The sequence below is a fragment of the Lactuca sativa genome, chromosome 3, assembly GCF_002870075.4.
Source record: "Lactuca sativa cultivar Salinas chromosome 3, Lsat_Salinas_v11, whole genome shotgun sequence".
NCBI classification, from domain to species: Eukaryota; Viridiplantae; Streptophyta; class Magnoliopsida; order Asterales; family Asteraceae; genus Lactuca; species Lactuca sativa.
In genome coordinates this window covers 243,862,316-243,882,168 of record NC_056625.2, presented here as the reverse complement: position 1 = coordinate 243,882,168, position 19,853 = coordinate 243,862,316, and the positions used below count along the sequence as shown (strand labels likewise).

General features: G+C 33.9%; 2 protein-coding genes and 1 long non-coding RNA gene across 3 annotated transcripts; 1 reads left to right on the top strand and 2 right to left on the bottom strand.

Moving 5' to 3' along the window:
* Positions 1–2,378: 2,378 nt before the first annotated feature.
* LOC111883518 (chitinase CLP) lies at positions 2,379–4,064 on the bottom strand. Its single transcript, XM_023879841.3, has one exon. It carries the CDS (start codon positions 4,062–4,064, stop codon positions 2,751–2,753), a length of 1,314 nt encoding a protein of 437 aa, XP_023735609.1. The 3' UTR covers positions 2,379–2,750.
* Positions 4,065–7,843: 3,779 nt separating this feature from the next.
* Positions 7,844–10,348, bottom strand: LOC111908463 (uncharacterized). The gene has a single exon (XM_023904291.3). The coding sequence runs from the start codon at positions 10,346–10,348 to the stop codon at positions 7,844–7,846; it is 2,505 nt and encodes an 834-aa protein (XP_023760059.3).
* A 3,345-nt stretch (positions 10,349–13,693) lies between these two features.
* On the top strand, positions 13,694–15,375 carry LOC111883538 (uncharacterized). The gene is made up of 4 exons (XR_002847479.3): positions 13,694–14,528; positions 14,605–14,787; positions 14,869–15,044; positions 15,164–15,375. It is a non-coding gene; the product is annotated as an uncharacterized LOC111883538 (long non-coding RNA).
* The last annotated feature ends 4,478 nt before the right edge of the window (positions 15,376–19,853 follow it).

Here is a 19,853-nt window from a genome sequence, read left to right as displayed (position 1 = left end):
GGACCCGTTATATATTGGCATTCTAAGGAGATGGTTGAAGGGTTTGGGGTATTCCAACCCGATGGTTGACTGGACCCATAGTGTATTAGCATTCCAACCCGATGGTTGATGGGCCTGGGGTATTCCAACCCGATGGTTGATTGAACTCGACATGCTGTTATTGTATATATTTTATTTGGTTATGTGTTGGTATTTTGGGGGACACTCACTAAGCGTTGGCTTACAGTTTTGGGTTATGTTTCAGATACTTCAAACAACCACGGGAAGGCAAAGGCGTGACCGTACACATCCTCATGTTTTGGACTTATGATTTTGGGAACTCTGACGTTAAAATGCTTTTGAAACTACTTTTATAAATAATTTGTGAATTTGGTTGGTTTTAAAAAGCTTAAATTTATCATGATTTTAAATTTGTTACAAACTCGATTGTTTTGTCTTTACATTGCCACAACGTTGCCAATGGAAGGCCACGACGTGGGGATTCGCTAAGATGATTTTGGGTTGTGGACCTTAAAGGTTGACCTTTAACCGTTGAATTGTTGACCTACGTTGGCTTTAGGTTATGATTGTTGGATTTAGTGTGTAGCATCTACTGAGGGGCATTGAGCTGTAGTTTAGTTGATCCCGTGAGTCAGGTGAGTCTTCTCACTATACTATATAGGATACTAGTTGTCTTTGTGACTCTTGCATGTGTATTTTGGGCTAAGCCTATTTATTATATGTTGGGTTGGACCCATTGATGTGTTGGGCTAGGCCCACTGGTATGTACATTGGGTTGGGCCCATTTGCATGTTGGGTGTAGCCCATTTTTATACATGTTGGGCTAGACCCATTTTCATGTTGGGCTGGGTCCATGCCTATGTTAGGCTCGGTCCGTTGTATTGTATGTGGTATTTTGGGGAATTCACTAAGCTTTGTGCTTACGCTTTGTAGTTTAAACTTTTTGAAGTACTTCCAGCTCTAGAGGAAAACACCTGACGTGATTGCACCGCATCCCCCAGAGTTTATATCGCATTGGCTACTTGTGATTTTTACTCTATGTTTTGAGAATACTATTACTTTTATTATCTATTGGAACAAAATGAATGAATGGTTTAATTCATTAAAAATAAAATTTTTACTTGGTATTTTTGAGACATGACATAATCTTTATAGAGGTCGTCCACACAAAAGTTATTCTATCTACACAAAGTCAAAGAAACAATCATGTTTAATTGTGCACATTAAATACTTTACTCTTTGATTTGATATAGTTTTAATCATAAATTAATAAAACGTATTTGTGATATTAACAAAGGGACAGGAAGAAAGAAAAAAAATCTTTGGTATAGGTTTTTATACATATCATCTAAAAAGTGTTTGGATTTTAAGGAATCCGTATTTAGTGAGAAACCATCCAAAATATTCTCACTCATAAAAATAGAGGAAGATGGTTTTGGGGTGTGTTTGGCACTGAGCTTTTGGAAGCGTTTGAAAGCTTCTAACTTTTAGCTTTTGACAAAACACTCTAGTTTAAACAAAAAGTTTCGTTTGTTAGTACGAACATTTAACTTTTAGTTTAAACAAAACACTCCAAATCTAAAAAGCTAATTCATGTAGCGTTTAACAAAACGCTACTTAGCTTTTGAAATCAATTTTCATAATTACCCTTCAAACTATATTTATATATTTATTTATTTTTAATCAATTGTCATAATTTTATATATCTCAAAAGTTTTCAGCTATTTTTGTCAGACACTCATATAACAAATAAAAATTATAGCTTCCCGCTACCAGCTACCCACTGAACCTTTTGTTTTTTTTTTTTTTTTTTTTTTGTTTTACCATCCTCTTGTAGAGCATAACGAAGGGTGTCTTTTATTCTTGTCCTTCATTTATTTCGCCTTCCATGCCTTTGACAGATTTGCAGACATGGCACCAATCTCATGTACATATCTGGCTCATCTTTATGCGCTTTCGTGTTTGTGTTTCGGGATGAAAACAAAAGAGAGAGGCAATAGACTTCAAAGAGAAAGTACTACAGATGGAAAGGAAATAAGAAAACCCACACAATGTTCCTTCACAACATGAGGAAATTAATAAAAAACTAATTCTACTAAAGACTAGATAAATGGTTGACTCTTATACCCAACGTGCTTCTAAAATCCGGTCAAAGCTTTTACCCACTTCTTTATTATTTAAGACAAAAGATGCATAATTTAATCAATGAACCACGAAGAAAACAATTTAATCAACATTATCCAACATAGCCTTCAGTTCTTGGTAGCCGGTTGTAGCAATTTTCACAAACCTTGCGCACGAGCAATGTTTACATCCGGATACAATTATTGTAATTGGTTTTGTTAAGTTTTGAATTTTGATACCAGTTCGGGAATAAATTTATGGAAACACTTGAGGCAATATCTTTTATAGAAAATAATTCAAACTTACTGCAGAAACATAAACAGAAGAAGAAAACAGGGGAATCTACCTTCTGTTTTTACAACCGTGTCGTACGTACAGAATGTAAAAGCCTAAACTAAAATGCATGACAACTCCTGAAAATATAGGAAACTATTTAACGACACTTGTGCCGAAGAAACCGCTGGAAGAAACTCTAATGGATAAGGTTAATCTTTTTTTAAACGTTTTATAACACTTTTTTTTTGTAACTTCAAGTCTTCAACTTTGGCATGCAGCTACTATGACTGTACTTTGGGTTTAGCTCCAACACAATATATATGTAATCTAGCAAGCCTTTTGAAGCAGCATCAATGGTTAAGTGTGGTAAAGTTGAAGTTCGAACAAGAAGTCTTATGGCTTAATAAAGAAGAACTGAACCCAAAAGTTGAATTCTCTAGATCGAATAGCAGAAAATTGTTTTCCATCTGAAACGTCCCGATCACAATCCCATATTCACTTGTCGCACCACCATTAACAAATGCAAGACAAGCCACATCTTTCCTTACTTGTTGCATGGAATTACTTGATGATATTCTCCATTTCTTCCCACCTTGGAGCTTCAAAACTATATTCGGCATCTTCAAATTCGCAAGCGAATGTCCAATTCGATTCTTTAAACAAAAAGCAAAGGGTGCCACTGGCCTTGCACGGAGGATTCCCAATGTAGCAACTGAAAACATACGAACCACTTGCTTATAAATGTCTGCTCTAAGAATGGTGTAAGAATCAATCGTACTAAGCTTGGTGGTGGTTTTTGAAACATCAATCGACCTTCCCTTAACGGTTATCGATTTGACACCAATAAAATAACCAAAAGAATTGGTATTTTTTAGTAATGGAGTATAAGAGAGTAAACTTCTTAGATCTACATCTGACTTCGGAAGAAGATAATATGGTCCGATCCCAAAGAACATAACCCCACGAGCAGACAAAGAGCTAGGCAAACACAGAGCAAAAGTGTTATTAAAAGGTTGAAATAATAAAGCCGGCAATGCTTTACGAGATGAGGAAAACGCCATTACACCACTAACATTAGCAGGGAAAGACTCAAACATAGAAGATGGAGCACATGCCGCGTTATCATGACTAACATAGGAATCCAAAAAAGGGTTTTTCCCGTCACTACCCCTGAACGTGAAAGTGTCAAAGTTGAGTAGGGCTTGACCACATTTCTTGTTAACCGGGTTCACCACATTAACAGGGCATATGCAGTCTCCGGAACCAGGTAATGTCGAAGTGTTGGTTACTGGAAGACATGAAGGACTTTCATAAGAGTAAGATGTGCGAACATCTGTGCATGCGTACTCTTCACAAGAAACCGGGTGAGTGCAACCGAAGCAATTGCTGCTTTCATAAATCCAACTATTCCAGTCTACAGTGCAGTCATGCCATGTGAAAGGAGCGTCTATGTCTATAATGAAGTTTTTATATATGTCTGGTATATATACCCATATAGCAATCTCCATCTGAATGCTATAGAGTGGTGTAGCAGCATCGGCATGTTTTCTTAGTGGTGCAACTTGGGAAGTATAAGGATAAGGTTCTAGAAATTGTGCTATAGCTACAGGTTCGTGGGAGATGAAGGCTAGAAGGAGAACGATTATTAGTAGATGAGGAGCCATATTTGGATGTTTGATGAGGAGAACCATTAGGTTTTATAGAGATATGTAAAGAAGTAGTCGTTGATCCTCACATGCATGATACAACTCATAATCTTGAAGTATAACTGTATAAGTAATACAACATGGCGAAGAGTTGAATGTATGCATGTTACTTGTAAAAGAAGGTTTAGCTTGAATTTAAAAAGTAACTCGACTTTATGTGAAATCAAATCAAGATCAAGGACTTAGTCGTTGTGACCTTTAACAAATGATTTTTTATAAAATAATTTGTATGGTAATACTATACCGTCTTGAACAACCATTTCAAAAAGGGTATTTTACATAAAAGTTACTACGGTTTTTTTCATTTTAATGTTTACACAATGTTATTTTATTTTTTTCCAATTTAGCGTTATGTTTTCTTAGTTGTTGAAATGTTTGTCATTTATCCGATCACTTGGTTGCAGTGACGTTCTCTCACTATTTGGTTAATTGGTTCTGATCGTGACATGAAGTGTCAAAGTTTAAAAAGAGACACACAGAAGATACTAAAGTGGTGTTTGTTTTTTTAATTAAAGGTAAAAATTATAAAGTTACAGATCATATTTGCACACATTTGTAGAAAAAAAATGGATCAAAGATTGTAATCAACAAGATGAATATACTTTGTTTTTCATACATTTAAATAACACTACAAGGAGATTGGGCAACAGCGGCGACACACGTCGCCGCTAAAGGTTAGGCTTGTCGCCGCTAATACCTTTAGCGGCGACATGTCGCTGCAAATACGTCGCCGGTATTGATTCGTCGCTAATACGCTCAATGTCGCAGCAAATACTTGGTGTCGCCGCTAATACTCCCGTCGTCGCTAATGCTGCCCGTCGCCGCTAATATGTTGTCGCCGCTAATAGGACGCCGTCGCCACTATTACCGTCGTTGCTAATGCTCTTTTGATTTTTTTTTTTTTGTATATTTATTTCACATTAAATTTATAATCAATCCAAATATTAATCCATATAGCATTTGAAAAATCTGATAATTTTATATAGAAATATTAATACATAAAATCAATCCAAAATATTAATACATAAAATTAATCCATATATATACCACATTTAGTATTGTTTCGAATTACAAAACGTTTCATAAAATCCTAAAATAACTACTCGTCCTCATCATCATCTCCATTATTTGGTGGCGGCAATGAGCGAAACCACTCTTCCAATGCTGCAGAACAAGCCGGGTCCTGTAGTATTGTTTGGAGCATTTGCAACTATAAAAAAAACAAAATATATTAACAATATATCAGAATAATATTATAATTAATTATACCATTCCATTATAGCATTTACTAACAATTACCTGTGATTGTAGTTGTTCTTGTGTCATTGGTTGTTGCTGATCGTACATAGACACAACGGTAGGGGGTTTACGCCCAATGCCTCTGATATGTCCGCGTCGAACACCCAATATTCTTTCAAAACAATCTTTTATATCAGTTGGTGCTAGACCGCTTGCCTCAGAAGTAGCTTGAGTTCGTTGGTTTATCTCTTCGAGTAAAGCATTCTGTATTTTTTAAAAACAATAAAAATCATAAAAATTAGATTACTAAATACCTTTGACGATATAAACACTTATATGAAAAATACAAATTAACCACTTACGTATTGTTGCTTGACTGCAGGACTATAAAATACCCCTTGGCGATTGTAATTAGCTTTACGAAAAGCTTCGATTCGACTGATATCCTATTTAACATTAAAATTTAGATTAGTTATACTTTAAATAAATATTTAAATATATCATAACTTACCTCTTTAAAACATGCATTGCTGTATGAGCTCGACCCCCCTCTGTTTACAACTACTTGTTTTGCACGACATTCCTTGTTTGACGCCGAACGCCTTAAAGCGGGGGAAACATTGTCCCAATCAAATTTTGCAAGACTTGAATCAATGCTCCACAACAATTGAGTACGCTCCGGATCCATGTTAACCTTATCCAAATCAAATTTATTCTGCAAAACACAAAAAGTTTAGTTAATTAAATAACAATCACAACTAAAATTAAAATTGTATCCAAGTTACCTTTAGATGAACAACTGCTGCGTTCCTTAAAGCGGGGGAAACATTGTCCCAACCAGATACGTTGAAAGGGACATTGTTCCACAAATACCTCCCAATTTCATGGGTGAACCAATTACCACGCTTCCCGACAGGGGAATATGTGATCTCCCTGTCGAAATCCAAATCTATGGGCTTTCCTTTATTTGCCCTTATCAACTTTCCCAACTCAATATTTTTTGACATGCCACTCCTTTTTTTAGGAAGCTCGGCTGCAAAAATACAATTAAACCTATTAGTCATGATAACTTATTATAAAATAATAAAAATAGTTAATAAATATATCAGAATAAAACTCACCATCTTGTTCGTGCTGACCACGACCAAAGCCTCCTGGAGGTGGTGGATCCCCGGCTCCATCACCTCCGTGTCCAAGCCCCATAACATCGGCCATCATGGCCAAGAGTATTGCCCAAGTAAACCTCATCTGCAATATGAATAAAAGTTAGTTACCCTGCGAAATTGTAAGATATACAATATAGACAAACAACATAAATAAAACATAAACAAACAATATGAATTAAAGTTACATTTCAAATAAAGTTTCTATTACCAAAAAGAATTGATTTTTTAATCAGAATCTTGATCATATAATTCAATGTCTTCTTCATCCGTATCATAATCAGAATCGCCATCATCATAATCAGTCTCTTCATCGGAAACATTCTCGATTCTACCCGTTGGCGGAGGTACTTCAGTCTCGTCTTCATCATCATAATCAGCATTGTTTTGAGCTACATCAACATTGTTTTGAAAGTATTGTGAGAATTCAATAAAAAGTCTAGCTCCAGATGAAGAGTTGTTTTGAACTATGTCAACATTTTCGGCCTCCACATTGTCGACATCTTGGACAGAGTCACTGTAAGCATTTTGGACACGAGGATTGTCGGATGGTAAATCCCAAATATTTCGATGATTAACATGCTCGACGATACAACGAGGGTTGTTGTTTTGGTTTCTTCGATGATTAACAGGCTGGCGGATGTAGAACACTTGTTTGGCTTGCGAAGCATATATGAGTTGATCATCTTGGTACGCTTCTTTTTCTGTGTCGATACTTATGAAATTATCATCAGGAATATCTCCCGTATCAAACCACTTGCACCGAAATATTACAGTCGAATAATCATATGGATATTGCACCTCCATAATCTCTTCTAACTGGCCATAATATTTCTCTCCATTCTCACCAACCGCTAGAACCCCAGAGTTTTGCGTTTTGCGTTGTGCATCACGACTAAGTACCATAAACCTAACACCGTTGACTATGCACGCAGTGTAAGTATAAACATCCATTTGTGAACCCAATGAAAGGGCTGACAACTCTTTGTGGAATTCAGGAGAGTTTTCTTTTTCCAGTTGATAAACCTATTAAACATATGTTGATGTGTTATGTATTCTTGATTCATTAAATTTATGAAAGATATTTGTTTGTTAATTATGATTACCTTTTCAAGAAACCAGCTGGGAAATTCGGTCTTTTCGTCACTTTCAGGATGTTCAGATTTGAATTTTCTATATTGATGAAATATATATATATATATATATATATATATATATATATATATATATATATATATATGTATATATATATATATATATATATATATATATATTAAATTAATGAATGGAAAAAAGTAACAATAAATAATTAAAGATAATTAAAAGTAAGAACACTTACTCGATGTATTGTCTGACTTCTTGACAACTATTCAATATAAACCATTCAATATTACGTTTCTCTGTTATATCAAGATGTTTGATTTGCGTTGCACTCGTCGGTCGACACTTGGACTCAAACATCCAAAACTTTGTTTTTTCAATGACAACGTCTTCGTTTCTTTCAAGGCGATTGACATCTCGAAGGTACATCGAACAAAATGTCAAAGCTTCTTCAGCAATATAACCTTCAGCTATACAACCTTCCGGCCTCGCCTTATTTATGACATAGTTTTTTAGTTTTTTCATATACCTTTCAAACGGATACATCCATCTCATACATACCGGGCCTCCAGCAATCGCTTCATCTGGTAAATGCAAAACTAAATGAATCATAATGTCGAAAAACGCTGGTGGATAAATCAACTCTAACTTGCACAAGATTCTAATGACGTCTTCTTTTGCTTTCCTCATATCCTCCACCTTTAGTGTTCTGGAGCAAATTTGCTTGAAAAACATACAAAGATCTACAATTGGTGTAGAAGTTTCTTTATCCAATAATGCTCTAACTCCAATCGGTATCAAACGTTGCATAAGAATGTGATAGTCATGAGATTTCAACCCAATAATGTTAGTATCATTATCTACCACTTTCTTACTAATGTTAGATCCAAACCCATCAGGAAATTTAACATCTCTTATAAATTGACAAAAGATTTTGCGGTCAGCTTTCTTGAATGAGTAGCTTGCATGTGGTCTAGTGAACTTGTTACCCTTTTTTTGCAACCGTTGATTACGCCGGATATTCAGATTTTTCAAGTCCTCACGTGCATTTGATGTGTCTTTACTCTTATCATTCATCATAGAAGTACCCAAAAGACTCTCACCCACATTTTTCTCGACATGCATCAAATCTATGTTGTGTTTCAGCTGTAGAGAAGACCAATATTCGAGCTCGAAAAATATGCTACGTTTCGACCAGTTCAACTCGAATCCTTGCCGATCCATGTTTTCTTTGAGAGTGTTAGGATGTTTACCCGGTTTACGAAGTATTAGACGACCTAGTTGATCTTGTATGTCTTCATTAGTAAAGTGTCTCGGAGGGGGTCTTGTCTCTGGTTGCCCATTAAATTTCAAATTCATCCTTAATGGATCATCAGCATCTAAGAACCGACGATGACCGATATAAACGACTTTATTTATTGCACGGTACGAAGGAGTGTCTTCATTGCAAGTCGGGCATGCTCTATACCCTTGTCCGCTCCAGCCCGATAAACTACTACGAGCTGGAAAGTCGTTTATTGTCCATAACAACATAGCTTTCATCGTGAAGAATGTGTTTGTCGCTGCGTCTTTAATGCGTATGCCTGATTGCCATAAAAACTTAAGCTCTTCCACTAACGGCCTAAGGAAAACATCTATGTCCTTTCCAGGCGCTTTAGGGCCGGGAATCAACAAGGCCAACATGAATGATGACTCTTTCATACAAAGCCATGGTGGCAGATTGTAAGTGGTGAGTACAACCGGCCACGTACTATGCGGATTACACATGTTACCAAATGGATTAAAGCCATCAGCTGCCAGCCCTAATCGTACGTTGCGAGGTTCACTTGAGAAGTCAGGGAAATCTACATCAAATTTTTGCCAAGACTCTCCATCAACGGGATGACGCATCACATTATCTTCTGATCTCCCAGTACTATGCCATATCATATTTTTGGAAGTGTATCGTGAACAATACAAACGGCGTAGTCTAGGGGCCACTGGAAAGTACCGTAACACCTTATGAGCCACTTTCTTGCCCTTGGTGTTTTTATCAATCCACCGACTCTCTTTACAAACGGGACAAACTTGCAATGACTTGTGTTCCTTCCAGAAGAGAAAACAATCGTTTTTGCACACATGAATTGACTCGTACCCTAAACCCAACTTCTTCAGTTTCTTTTTTGCTAAATAATATGAACGGGGAACCTTGTTGCCCGGTGGAAATGCCGAATGCAACAACTCAAGGAGTTGATCAAATGAACTATCAGTCCATTTGTTGTTGACCTTCATATGCATCAGCTTTGCTAAAAAATCAAGGAATGAAAACGAACAACCAGGATATAACTTGGTTTCGACTGCCTCTAACAACTCTTCAAAATCATCATCGATACCACTACCCCTTATATTCGAGGTTCCTTCATCGAGGTTTATATCATTTTCTCTCGACTCCCACATAACATCGTCAATAACATCAGCCATCTCGTTGCTTGGCGATACGACATCTACAACTGGAGGGATTAAAGGTTCACCGTGATATATCCATGTTTTGTATGATTGACTGAAACCATATATACGAACATGACGTCTCATTGCTTTCGGATTCATGAAGTAACGATTATCACATTTCTCACACGGACATCTGGTTTCACCTTTACAATCTAAGTGTAACATGGATCTCTCGACAAAAGTGTCGAGCCCTAGCTGGAACTCGGGAGATTGACGATGTGGATTAGTAGTCCAGCTTTTATCAATAGACATGATGCAACTGAAACATAATTTAGTGTTTAATGTTTACTTTATGGGAAACAAAAATCAAGTAGAGTATTCATAAAGTTAACGATTCAAAAAGTATTCTAACACGGGATAACCTAATTAAAGCTAAATTTAAAGTTTTAATGACCAACATTAAGTCACTAAAAGTATGTTGCTATTAAGTTGGTTTTATAAGTGATTTAATTTGATTTTACAAAGGTAACTTAATTTGATTCTAAAAGTAAATTAATTAGATTTTATAATTAATTTAATATTTTCTTTTTTGTTATTAGTTTAATTTATTTATTAAACTAATTTTATTTTATTTTAATATTAACATTAACTTGATTTTAAAACTACTTTAAGTTGATTTTACAATTAATTTATTATTTTTTAATGTTTTTTTAAATTAATTTAATTTTATTCTATTTAAATTAAAATTACAAGAAGTACGTTGCTATTAAGTTAGTTTTATAATTAATATAATTTGATTTTATAAAGGTAACTAAATTTGATTCTAAAAGTAAATTAATTAGATTTTATAATTAATTTAATATTTTCTTTTTTGTTATTAGTTTAATTTATTTATTAAACTAATTTTATTTTATTTTAATATTAACATTAACTTGATTTTAAAACTACTTTAAGTTGATTTTACAATTAATTTATTATTTTTTAATGTTTTTTTAAATTAATTTAATTTTATTCTATTTAAATTAAAATTACAAGAAGTACGTTGCTATTAAGTTAGTTTTATAATTAATATAATTTGATTCTAAAAGTAAATTAATTAGATTTTATAATTAATTTAATATTTTCTTTTTTGTTATTAGTTTAATTTATTTATTAAACTAATTTTATTTTATTTTAATATTAATATTAACTTGATTTTAAAACTACTTTAAGTTGATTTTACAATTAATTTATTATTTTTTAATGTTTTTTTAAATTAATTTAATTTTATTCTATTTAAATTAAAATTACAAGAAGTACGTTGCTATTAATTTAGTTTTATAATTAATATAATTTGATTCTAAAAGTAAATTAATTAGATTTTATAATTAATTTAATATTTTCTTTTTTGTTATTAGTTTAATTTATTTATTAAACTAATTTTATTTTATTTTAATATTAACATTAACTTGATTTTAAAACTACTTTAAGTTGATTTTACAATTAATTTATTATTTTTTAATGTTTTTTTAAATTAATTTAATTTTATTCTATTTAAATTAAAATTACAAGAAGTGCGTTGCTATTAAGTTAGTTTTATAATTAATATAATTTGGTTCTAAAAGTAAATTAATTAGATTTTATAATTAATTTAATATTTTCTTTTTTGTTATTAGTTTAATTTATTTATTAAACTAATTTTATTTTATTTTAATATTAACATTAACTTGATTTTAAAACTACTTTAAGTTGATTTTATAATTAATTTATTATTTTTTAATGTTTTTTTTAAATTAATTTAATTTTATTCTATTTAAATTAAAATTACAAGAAGTACGTTGCTATTAAGTTAGTTTTATAATTAATATAATTAAAGCTAAAGTTGTAATGACCAACATTAAGTCACTAAAAGTATGTTGCTATTAAGTTGGCCAAACATTAAGTCACTAATAAATTAAACACTTTGAAACCATATACAATACATTACTAGAAGTAAGTTGCTATTAATAACCTAATTAAGCCAAATGTATACATCCAATTTGCATATTTCAATTTCATCCAATTTCATACAATTAAGCCAAATGTATATATCCAATTTCATACAATTTGCATATTTCAATTTAATCCAATTTGCATATTCCAATTTCATACACTTAAGTCAAATGTATACATCTAATTTGCATATTCCAATTTCATCCAATTTCATACAAATATAAACATCTAACTTTCATTTTAAGGCAATGTGGTATAAACATAAATTTCAATCCAACAAATGTATATATTCATGTCATTTTTTTATACATCAATCTAAACTAAACATAAATATCAAAATATACACAAAATGCATAATTAAATTCCTACAAATCTGAAAAAAAAAACACACACAAACCAACAAAATATTCCAACAAAATATATACAATCAAACAAAATTATCCAATAAAATGCAAAATTAACCACTTCATATCTCAAAATACAAACATAATCACTCAATATAATTGAAAAATGCTCACATTTTATCATCTTAATTAACACAAAAACAGAAAAATCATAGAAAAAGATGAGAAATTCGACCTTGGGGAAGGAGGGGCAATTTCGGAATTTGCAAAAATATCACCGGTTTATGGCTGTCTTGAGGGAAGGAGGGGCAAGCACCGGTCCAAGAAGCAATTCCAACTCCACAAACTTGTCAAAAAAGCGTGATATTGAAGAAAGAAGAAGAGGAAAACGAGAGAAGGTGGAAGTAGAGAAGAAAATGGCAGAAAGGGAACCTGTGAAGGGGTAATCTGCGTTTAGTATTAGCGGCGACGGGTTTTAGCGGCGACGTAAGGGCAACAGCGGCGACAAAAGGGCATTAGCGGCGACATGTGGAGGGAAAAGGTAACACGCGTTTCCGCTTTCCTTTACAGCCGTTAGATCAAAATAAAATCGGACGGATGAGGTGAAAACGACGCGGATCGCTAAATCAAAGCATTAGCGGCGACGCCTATAGCGGCGACGCATAGCAATAGCGGCGACACGTAACGCGTCATTTACGTGTCGCCACTATTGCTTTGCGTCGCCGCTATAGGCGTCGCCGCTAATGCTTTGATTTCTTGTAGTGTAAACTGACATTTAAAAAAATTGATTTTTTAATTTAAAATAGTTTATTTGTCAATTACATTTTATCGGTAGTTATCTATGATTTTTAAAAAAAATTATTGCAGATTAAAAACATATTTATGCATAAATAAAATCAAGTATTTGATTCAAACTGTTTCCATTTTGATATTTACAAAAATGATATATAAGGGGGTAAAATTCTTTAAATCATCTATAGAAAATCGTATGATCTAATTGCAATATATATATATATATATATATATATATATATATATATATATATATATATATATATATATATATATATATATATGTATATATATATATATATATATATATATATATATATATATATATATATATATATATATAGAGAGAGAGAGAGAGAGAGAGAAAGAAAGAGAAAGATAGGTTCAGGTGTTTAAAGTAATTATTGTGTTATTATATGTATAAATGTGGGTCAATCAAAATTAAATAACTAAATAAATAAATCAGGGTAATTTAGTAATTTGTTTAGTAAGTTCCAAAAATAATCCCCATAATCATTCTTATAACCTAAATAAATAAGCGTGTCTTCAATCTCCCATCTGATAAAGCCCTGGCATCGGCGTGTCTTCAATCTCCCACCCCGATAAAGCCCTAGCATCGACGCTTTCAGTGTTTGGAAGATTCTCCTTGCACTTTCACTTCATGGGAGAGGGCACGACATATCAAATGTTCATCAATTCTCCTTACAACTGATCATCACCAATGACAGTAGTGACGAACACGATGGCAGACAAAGCCCAATACACGACTCCAACACCTCAAAATCACCAAAAAAGATGATGAAAGCCATTGCTGGCCGATTCGAGAAGCTTTTTAGTAAACAAGATGATTCCTCCATCAAATATGATTCATCAGATTTACCCACAACTTCATCCGACAACGGTGAGTCAATAGAAGAATCCGCCTTCACTACAACCTTCGAAGAATCAATGGAAACCATGGAATCAGCAGGCAAAGGAAAGGAAACGCCTGAAAGGTATGATTATAGGTGGTGCAAAGCAAGGATTGAAGGAGAGTTTTGACCAATTTGCAGGATTGCTTGGTCAAAGAGTCAAACTCGTGAATTAGCTGATTATATTAGACATAGATCAAATGTTGGAGGCTTTGCTAAATGATCACTAATCCCATTAGGAACTGAGGGTGGGGTATTTTTGTAATTTCACTGTGTTTTCTACTGTTTTCATGGTTGTTTATGCTTTTGTGCATATTTTTCTATGTGATTCAAATCGGATTCAAGGTCTAGAGTTTAATGGGCTTGAATTGCCTGATAGTTTTGGTGAATTTGTTACGTGTCGAGTAATTTTCTTCAACTTGGAGCGCGTTTATATCATGGTTTCCCGGTTTGTCCAAGCTAGACTGAGTAGAGGTAAACTTTTCCCTTTGCCACTCTTCAAAAATTTATTGATTATCCACATGTTTATGCTCTCATTGATTGTTGACAGGAAACGATCATGGTGTCAAAGCTCAAGGTGAATGATGGGTGCTTACAGTAGCACTCATCGAGGGAAACAAGTTAGCTCCATTAGATTGTTCAGGTTTCTTAGATCCTTTTGTAGTGTTGACATGTAATGGGAAGACAAGAACAAGTTCTGTCAAGCTTCAAACTCTCGATCCGCAATCGAATGGTTTGTTCAGTGTCAAATTTTTAACTGATTTTATCAAGATTCCTGAAAATTGATGACAATTGGTTGCTAAAATTTTTGCAGAAATACTCGAGTTTGATGTTGCAGAAGAACCCCCGTCGTTATTGGATGTTGAAGTTTTTGACTTTGATGGTCCTTTTGGTCAACCGGCTTCACTTGGGCATGCAGAGATTAGATTCTTGAGACATATGTCTGAAGAATTGTTTCCATTCTTTTGTGTCTTTTCATTTTGCAAACAGGTAAATATAATGATGTCATTTCTGTTGGAATGGAATCATGAATTCCAATTCTGTTGGAATGGAATCATGAATTTCAATTTTGTTGGACTCTAAACTACAATTTGGTTTTGTTTTCACAGAAGTTGATGCTTGAAGAACGGACCGAAAAATTGAAAGTGATTCTAAGCAGCATTATTCTTTTATAATGTATTAGTTTCGTTGTTAGATTTTGATGTTTTCTTTCCTGTTTTAAAAGTTTTTGTAGTTTTATTCTTTAACAATAAATGTAATTCTTAACAATTGTTACCTATATTCTACAAGAAATAATGTATTTTTTGTTTTTATTCTTCAATTAATTGTTCAAGAATTTATTATTCTACAAGAAGTTTTTAAAGTCATGATCAAGAAATAGGTTCATGAATATTTTTATTATTTATGGTTTAATAATATTTTTATTTTTGAATATACTCAAAACCACATTCTGTCAGAATGTCCGAATTAAAAGAATTATAATTCGTAAAATCAGATTTTTAAAATTAATAGAATCTATGATCCCTTAAAATATGAATTTTCCTTTATTGAATCTATATTAATTGACTAAAATACCCTTGTAATTAAATTAGATCATATTTTTCAATTATCTTTAATTCAATAATATATATTAATCACTTTCTTAAAATAAGTAAAATTGATTGACCCACATTTATGCATACAATAACACAATAATTACTTTGAATAGAATAACCTAAGCCTATATATATATATATATATATATATATATATATATATATATATATATATATATATATATATATATATATATATATATATATATATATATATATATGTATATAGTAAAGATTAAATTTGAACCACAAATATAGTGTGAATGTATGGTCATTTTTGATGTATTAGATTCAAAGAAATAAAAAACTGTGATCTTAGGGTACATGTTATTAACATGGTGTCACATCCGGATTCCTAGGTACCATATTTTAAGTATTTATCTTGAGTTTTAGGGAGGGACTCGGCGAGTAGGCGCTTAGACTCGCCGAGTAAGATCGCGAATTCTTGTCTGGATTAATGATCGGACTCGATGAGTCGATGCGTGGACTCTGCGAGTCTGCGCTGTAAAGTGAAACCCTAAATCTCATGGCCTGAGCCCTATTTAAAGGCCCTTATGGTCGTCATTTTCTGCCACTACTCCCCTGTGAAAACCCTAGAGAGCAAAGAGAGCTTAGAGAGCATTTTGGAGGCTAATTCTTCATCCTTTGGTGTGATCTTGCAAGAAGGAGTGGGAAAATCCAAGCTAGATCGATTGTGGAGCTTGGATCTGTGTTGTTCACACTGAGATTCACGTTTTGAGGTACAAGTTCCTTCCCATTTCATGTATTTGATAGATTCCTTGAATCTAGAGTTTCCATTGCACAATTTTGAGTTAGATTGTGAAGCATATGAGGTCCTTTTGGGTATAGATGATAGATCTGGACCTTAAGAGGTCCAAAAGGTCCCAAGCTTCCAACTTTATGAGGTTTCAGTGAGCCTTGAGAGTAGAACCCCATTTTAAAGGTTATTTCTCCATTTTTGGTCTTATAAGCATTGCATGAACGTAAAGTTTGAACCTTTACGTGACATTCGTGTGTTAGAAGGTTGGATCTACTGGTTGGTGAAGCAGATCTGACCTTAAAAGATCGTTTGAGTGTTTTCATGGGAGGAACTTGCCGAGCCCATAAGGGAGTCGACGAGTTGAGTCGGGTCGCCCCGCGATTCGCGACCTGTGATAACCCGTTGAGTGTAGGGTTGACTCAGCGAGTCAAGTGAGGACCAGGGGCGAAGAGGACATGCATGTACTCGCCGAGTCACACGAGTGCACTCTACGAGTCTGGTCAAAGTTTGACCGTTGACTTTTGTTGACTTTTAGGGTTTGGTCAATGTTAGGGTCTTTGATCCATGAGAGGGGTAAAATGGTCTTTTACCCTTCTGAGAGTGCTAAGAGAGGGATTAGTCTAGCCTTGAGGGTTATATTGATTAGAGTGCTTATTCTATGTGATTAGGCAGGGGCTAGACCAGATGTTACCGAGTTCGAGATTTACCGAGTTACCCGAGGTGAGTCTTCGCACTATACTTTACCTAGAGTGGTAATTAGAGTTATGTGACAAAGTATCTTGTATGCTATTTATGTGATTCTGATGCACTGTATTATTCTATGTGATTCATGCCGTGTATGTTCCAGAGTTTAAAGAGTTAGAACCGGAAGGTTCACAGAGTTAGGACCAAAGGGTCCACAGAGTTAGGACCGGAGGGTCCATAGAGTTACAGCTTCGAGTGGCTAATATGTGTTATATGTGGTATTTTGGGGAACTCACTAAGCATTTATGCTTACAGTGTTGTGTTAAGTACCAGTGAGGATTGTGGGAAGGCGCTGGCATGATCAGTACACACATGAGGAGTTTTTATACAATATGATCTTGGGTTGTGTTTCTATGGATTGATATGTGATACAATGTCACACCCCCAAACCAAAGATGGCGGAAACGTCAGGGGTGGAGGACTTCATGTATAGTATCATAACAACAATTACAATAGTGATGAAAGCAAACACAGCCAACATAAATATAATTGAAAGAGTTACATCATTGTATGAGTTTACATGTTTCCAAATCAATTACATTATGTTGACAAAATGAAATGTTTGACGCCTTAACGTCCCATCCTCAAAAGCACTTGATTACATGTTTAGTGATTTCTTGAGAATACAAATAGTTTTGAAAAAGTATCAACACAAAGGTTGGTGAGTTCATAAGCTTTTGAAGGTGATGCAAAAATCCTTTCCTTGTAAAGTAATGTTTGTTCGAGAAAATCCCATATTATCTTATGTAATGCATTGAAATCTTAAATGTCAAGACCGAAATTGTACAAGTATTTTATCATACTTAAGGAAATTTGTGCAAGTTTAAATCGACATAAACTCGTTAAATTTAAAAGTAAAACCCGTAAATCTTATGTTTGTTAATACCACATGTGAGTTATTATAACCATACTATGACTCAGACGGCCTCGTAATACGACGTTCTTCGGGCGTCGCAAGTTAAAGGACACTTTTCACCTCAGACCTGACGGTCTAGCTGTTGCATGCAGCTCAGGTGTGGGTTTCTCAGACCCAATATAGATCTATACACAACTATCACGTTCTCCATACAAGAGACTCTGGTTACAACTTATAGGACTTTTGATTTTGTTACATGGATGTAACATGAAGCGAGTGTCTCACAAATTTATTCATTAACAGATTTACGTGAACTGAGAACCTTTGGTAAAGAGTTTGATATGTAATGAAACATAAACTATACCTATTATAGTTTATCATAATCGTTTATAAAGTAAAAGAAACATAAACTATACTTCCATTGTTTATCAAATATTTGCATGCCATGGTTGTAAACTTTGTTTATAACATTAAACTAATTTACCATCCTTGAGAAGGTAAAAATCTATTTGTCTACTGATACATGTCTAATTACCAAGACAAAATGGCATATAATCTTCTAATATATGATCACATAATGATATACACCTTGCTCAACAAGTCACAAGGTGGAATGAAATTGATAGCATTTTTATGTTGTTAACATTTTCTATTGCTGTTCTTAGAAAATTTATAGAAAAATTATCAAAGGTCCAAATCAAAATCTGTAAATTCTGGGAGTTTGGAAAATGAGTCTAGTTTGTTCATAAATTTTATTATGATTTTTAGTGACCTCCAACTTGTGTGAAAAAGTCCATAATCACAGACTGGTCCAGATTCGTTCTTGAAATGATAGGAAGTTTTGTAAAAATCACCATAAATTGTAGAAAATCGTATGGAGATGTGCAAGTAGTCATTTTAAAGCTAAGAACTTGAACTATTTAGACCTAGTACAGTTTTGAAAACTCAAATGTTTAAGTTGCCCAAAACAGTCTGTGAATGGAGTCCAACTTTTCTGATGAAAGCTGTTGGAAGAGTTTCGTTGTGTTCTTGTTGTTTTAACTTGTATTCCCCCCTTAAAACTTAAGAAAACGTGAAAAGATAGGGATATGAACTCACCTTATGTGATTTCAGTGCATGGATGTTGAAGAAGAGAAGTGTTCAACTCAAGAACACTTAGAAGATGCATTGAAGAACCGAGAACCTAACATGAAGGTAACGATGTTTGTGTAAGATTCTTATGATTTTGAGTAGGAGGATGTGTAATAATCATAAGAAGAATGAATTATACTTACCAAGAGTGGAAAAAGCTTGATGATCAGCCTTGGAAGTCTTGAAATTGGGAGAGAATTGTGAGAGAATTTGGAGTGTGATCCTTGGAGGAAAAATGAGAGAATGAGGGAAGTGTGTGGTAAGAGGGTGGATGTTCCAACTCTAAGAACGTGAGTATGGTTGAGAAATGAATGGGAAAGTACTCTTAAATGACCAGGTATGGTGGGGAGGGGTGTGGGTTAGTCATGGAGTGGGTATGGGGGCGGTTGTTTGTGTCTAACACTATGGCAAAGTCAACACTCCACCACAAGATCTTACTTAATGTATTTTATTCTTAACTAAGGATTTCCTTGAAAATATGTTGAATTTATGAATATATGGGACCTTATATGTCAAAATATAAGTTTGGGTGAAAATCCTCCGTTAAAATAATTAAAAACGGTTTTAAAACGGAGTCGTGGTCGAAAACCGGGTAAAAAGGTGGAAAATCCGAAGTTTGGGTGAGGGCTCAGTCTCAGCAGCCTTACTACCAGAGTCGCCGAATTAGGTCCGAGGTGGAGGGGACTGCGGTCCCAGCAGATACCGCAGGCGGT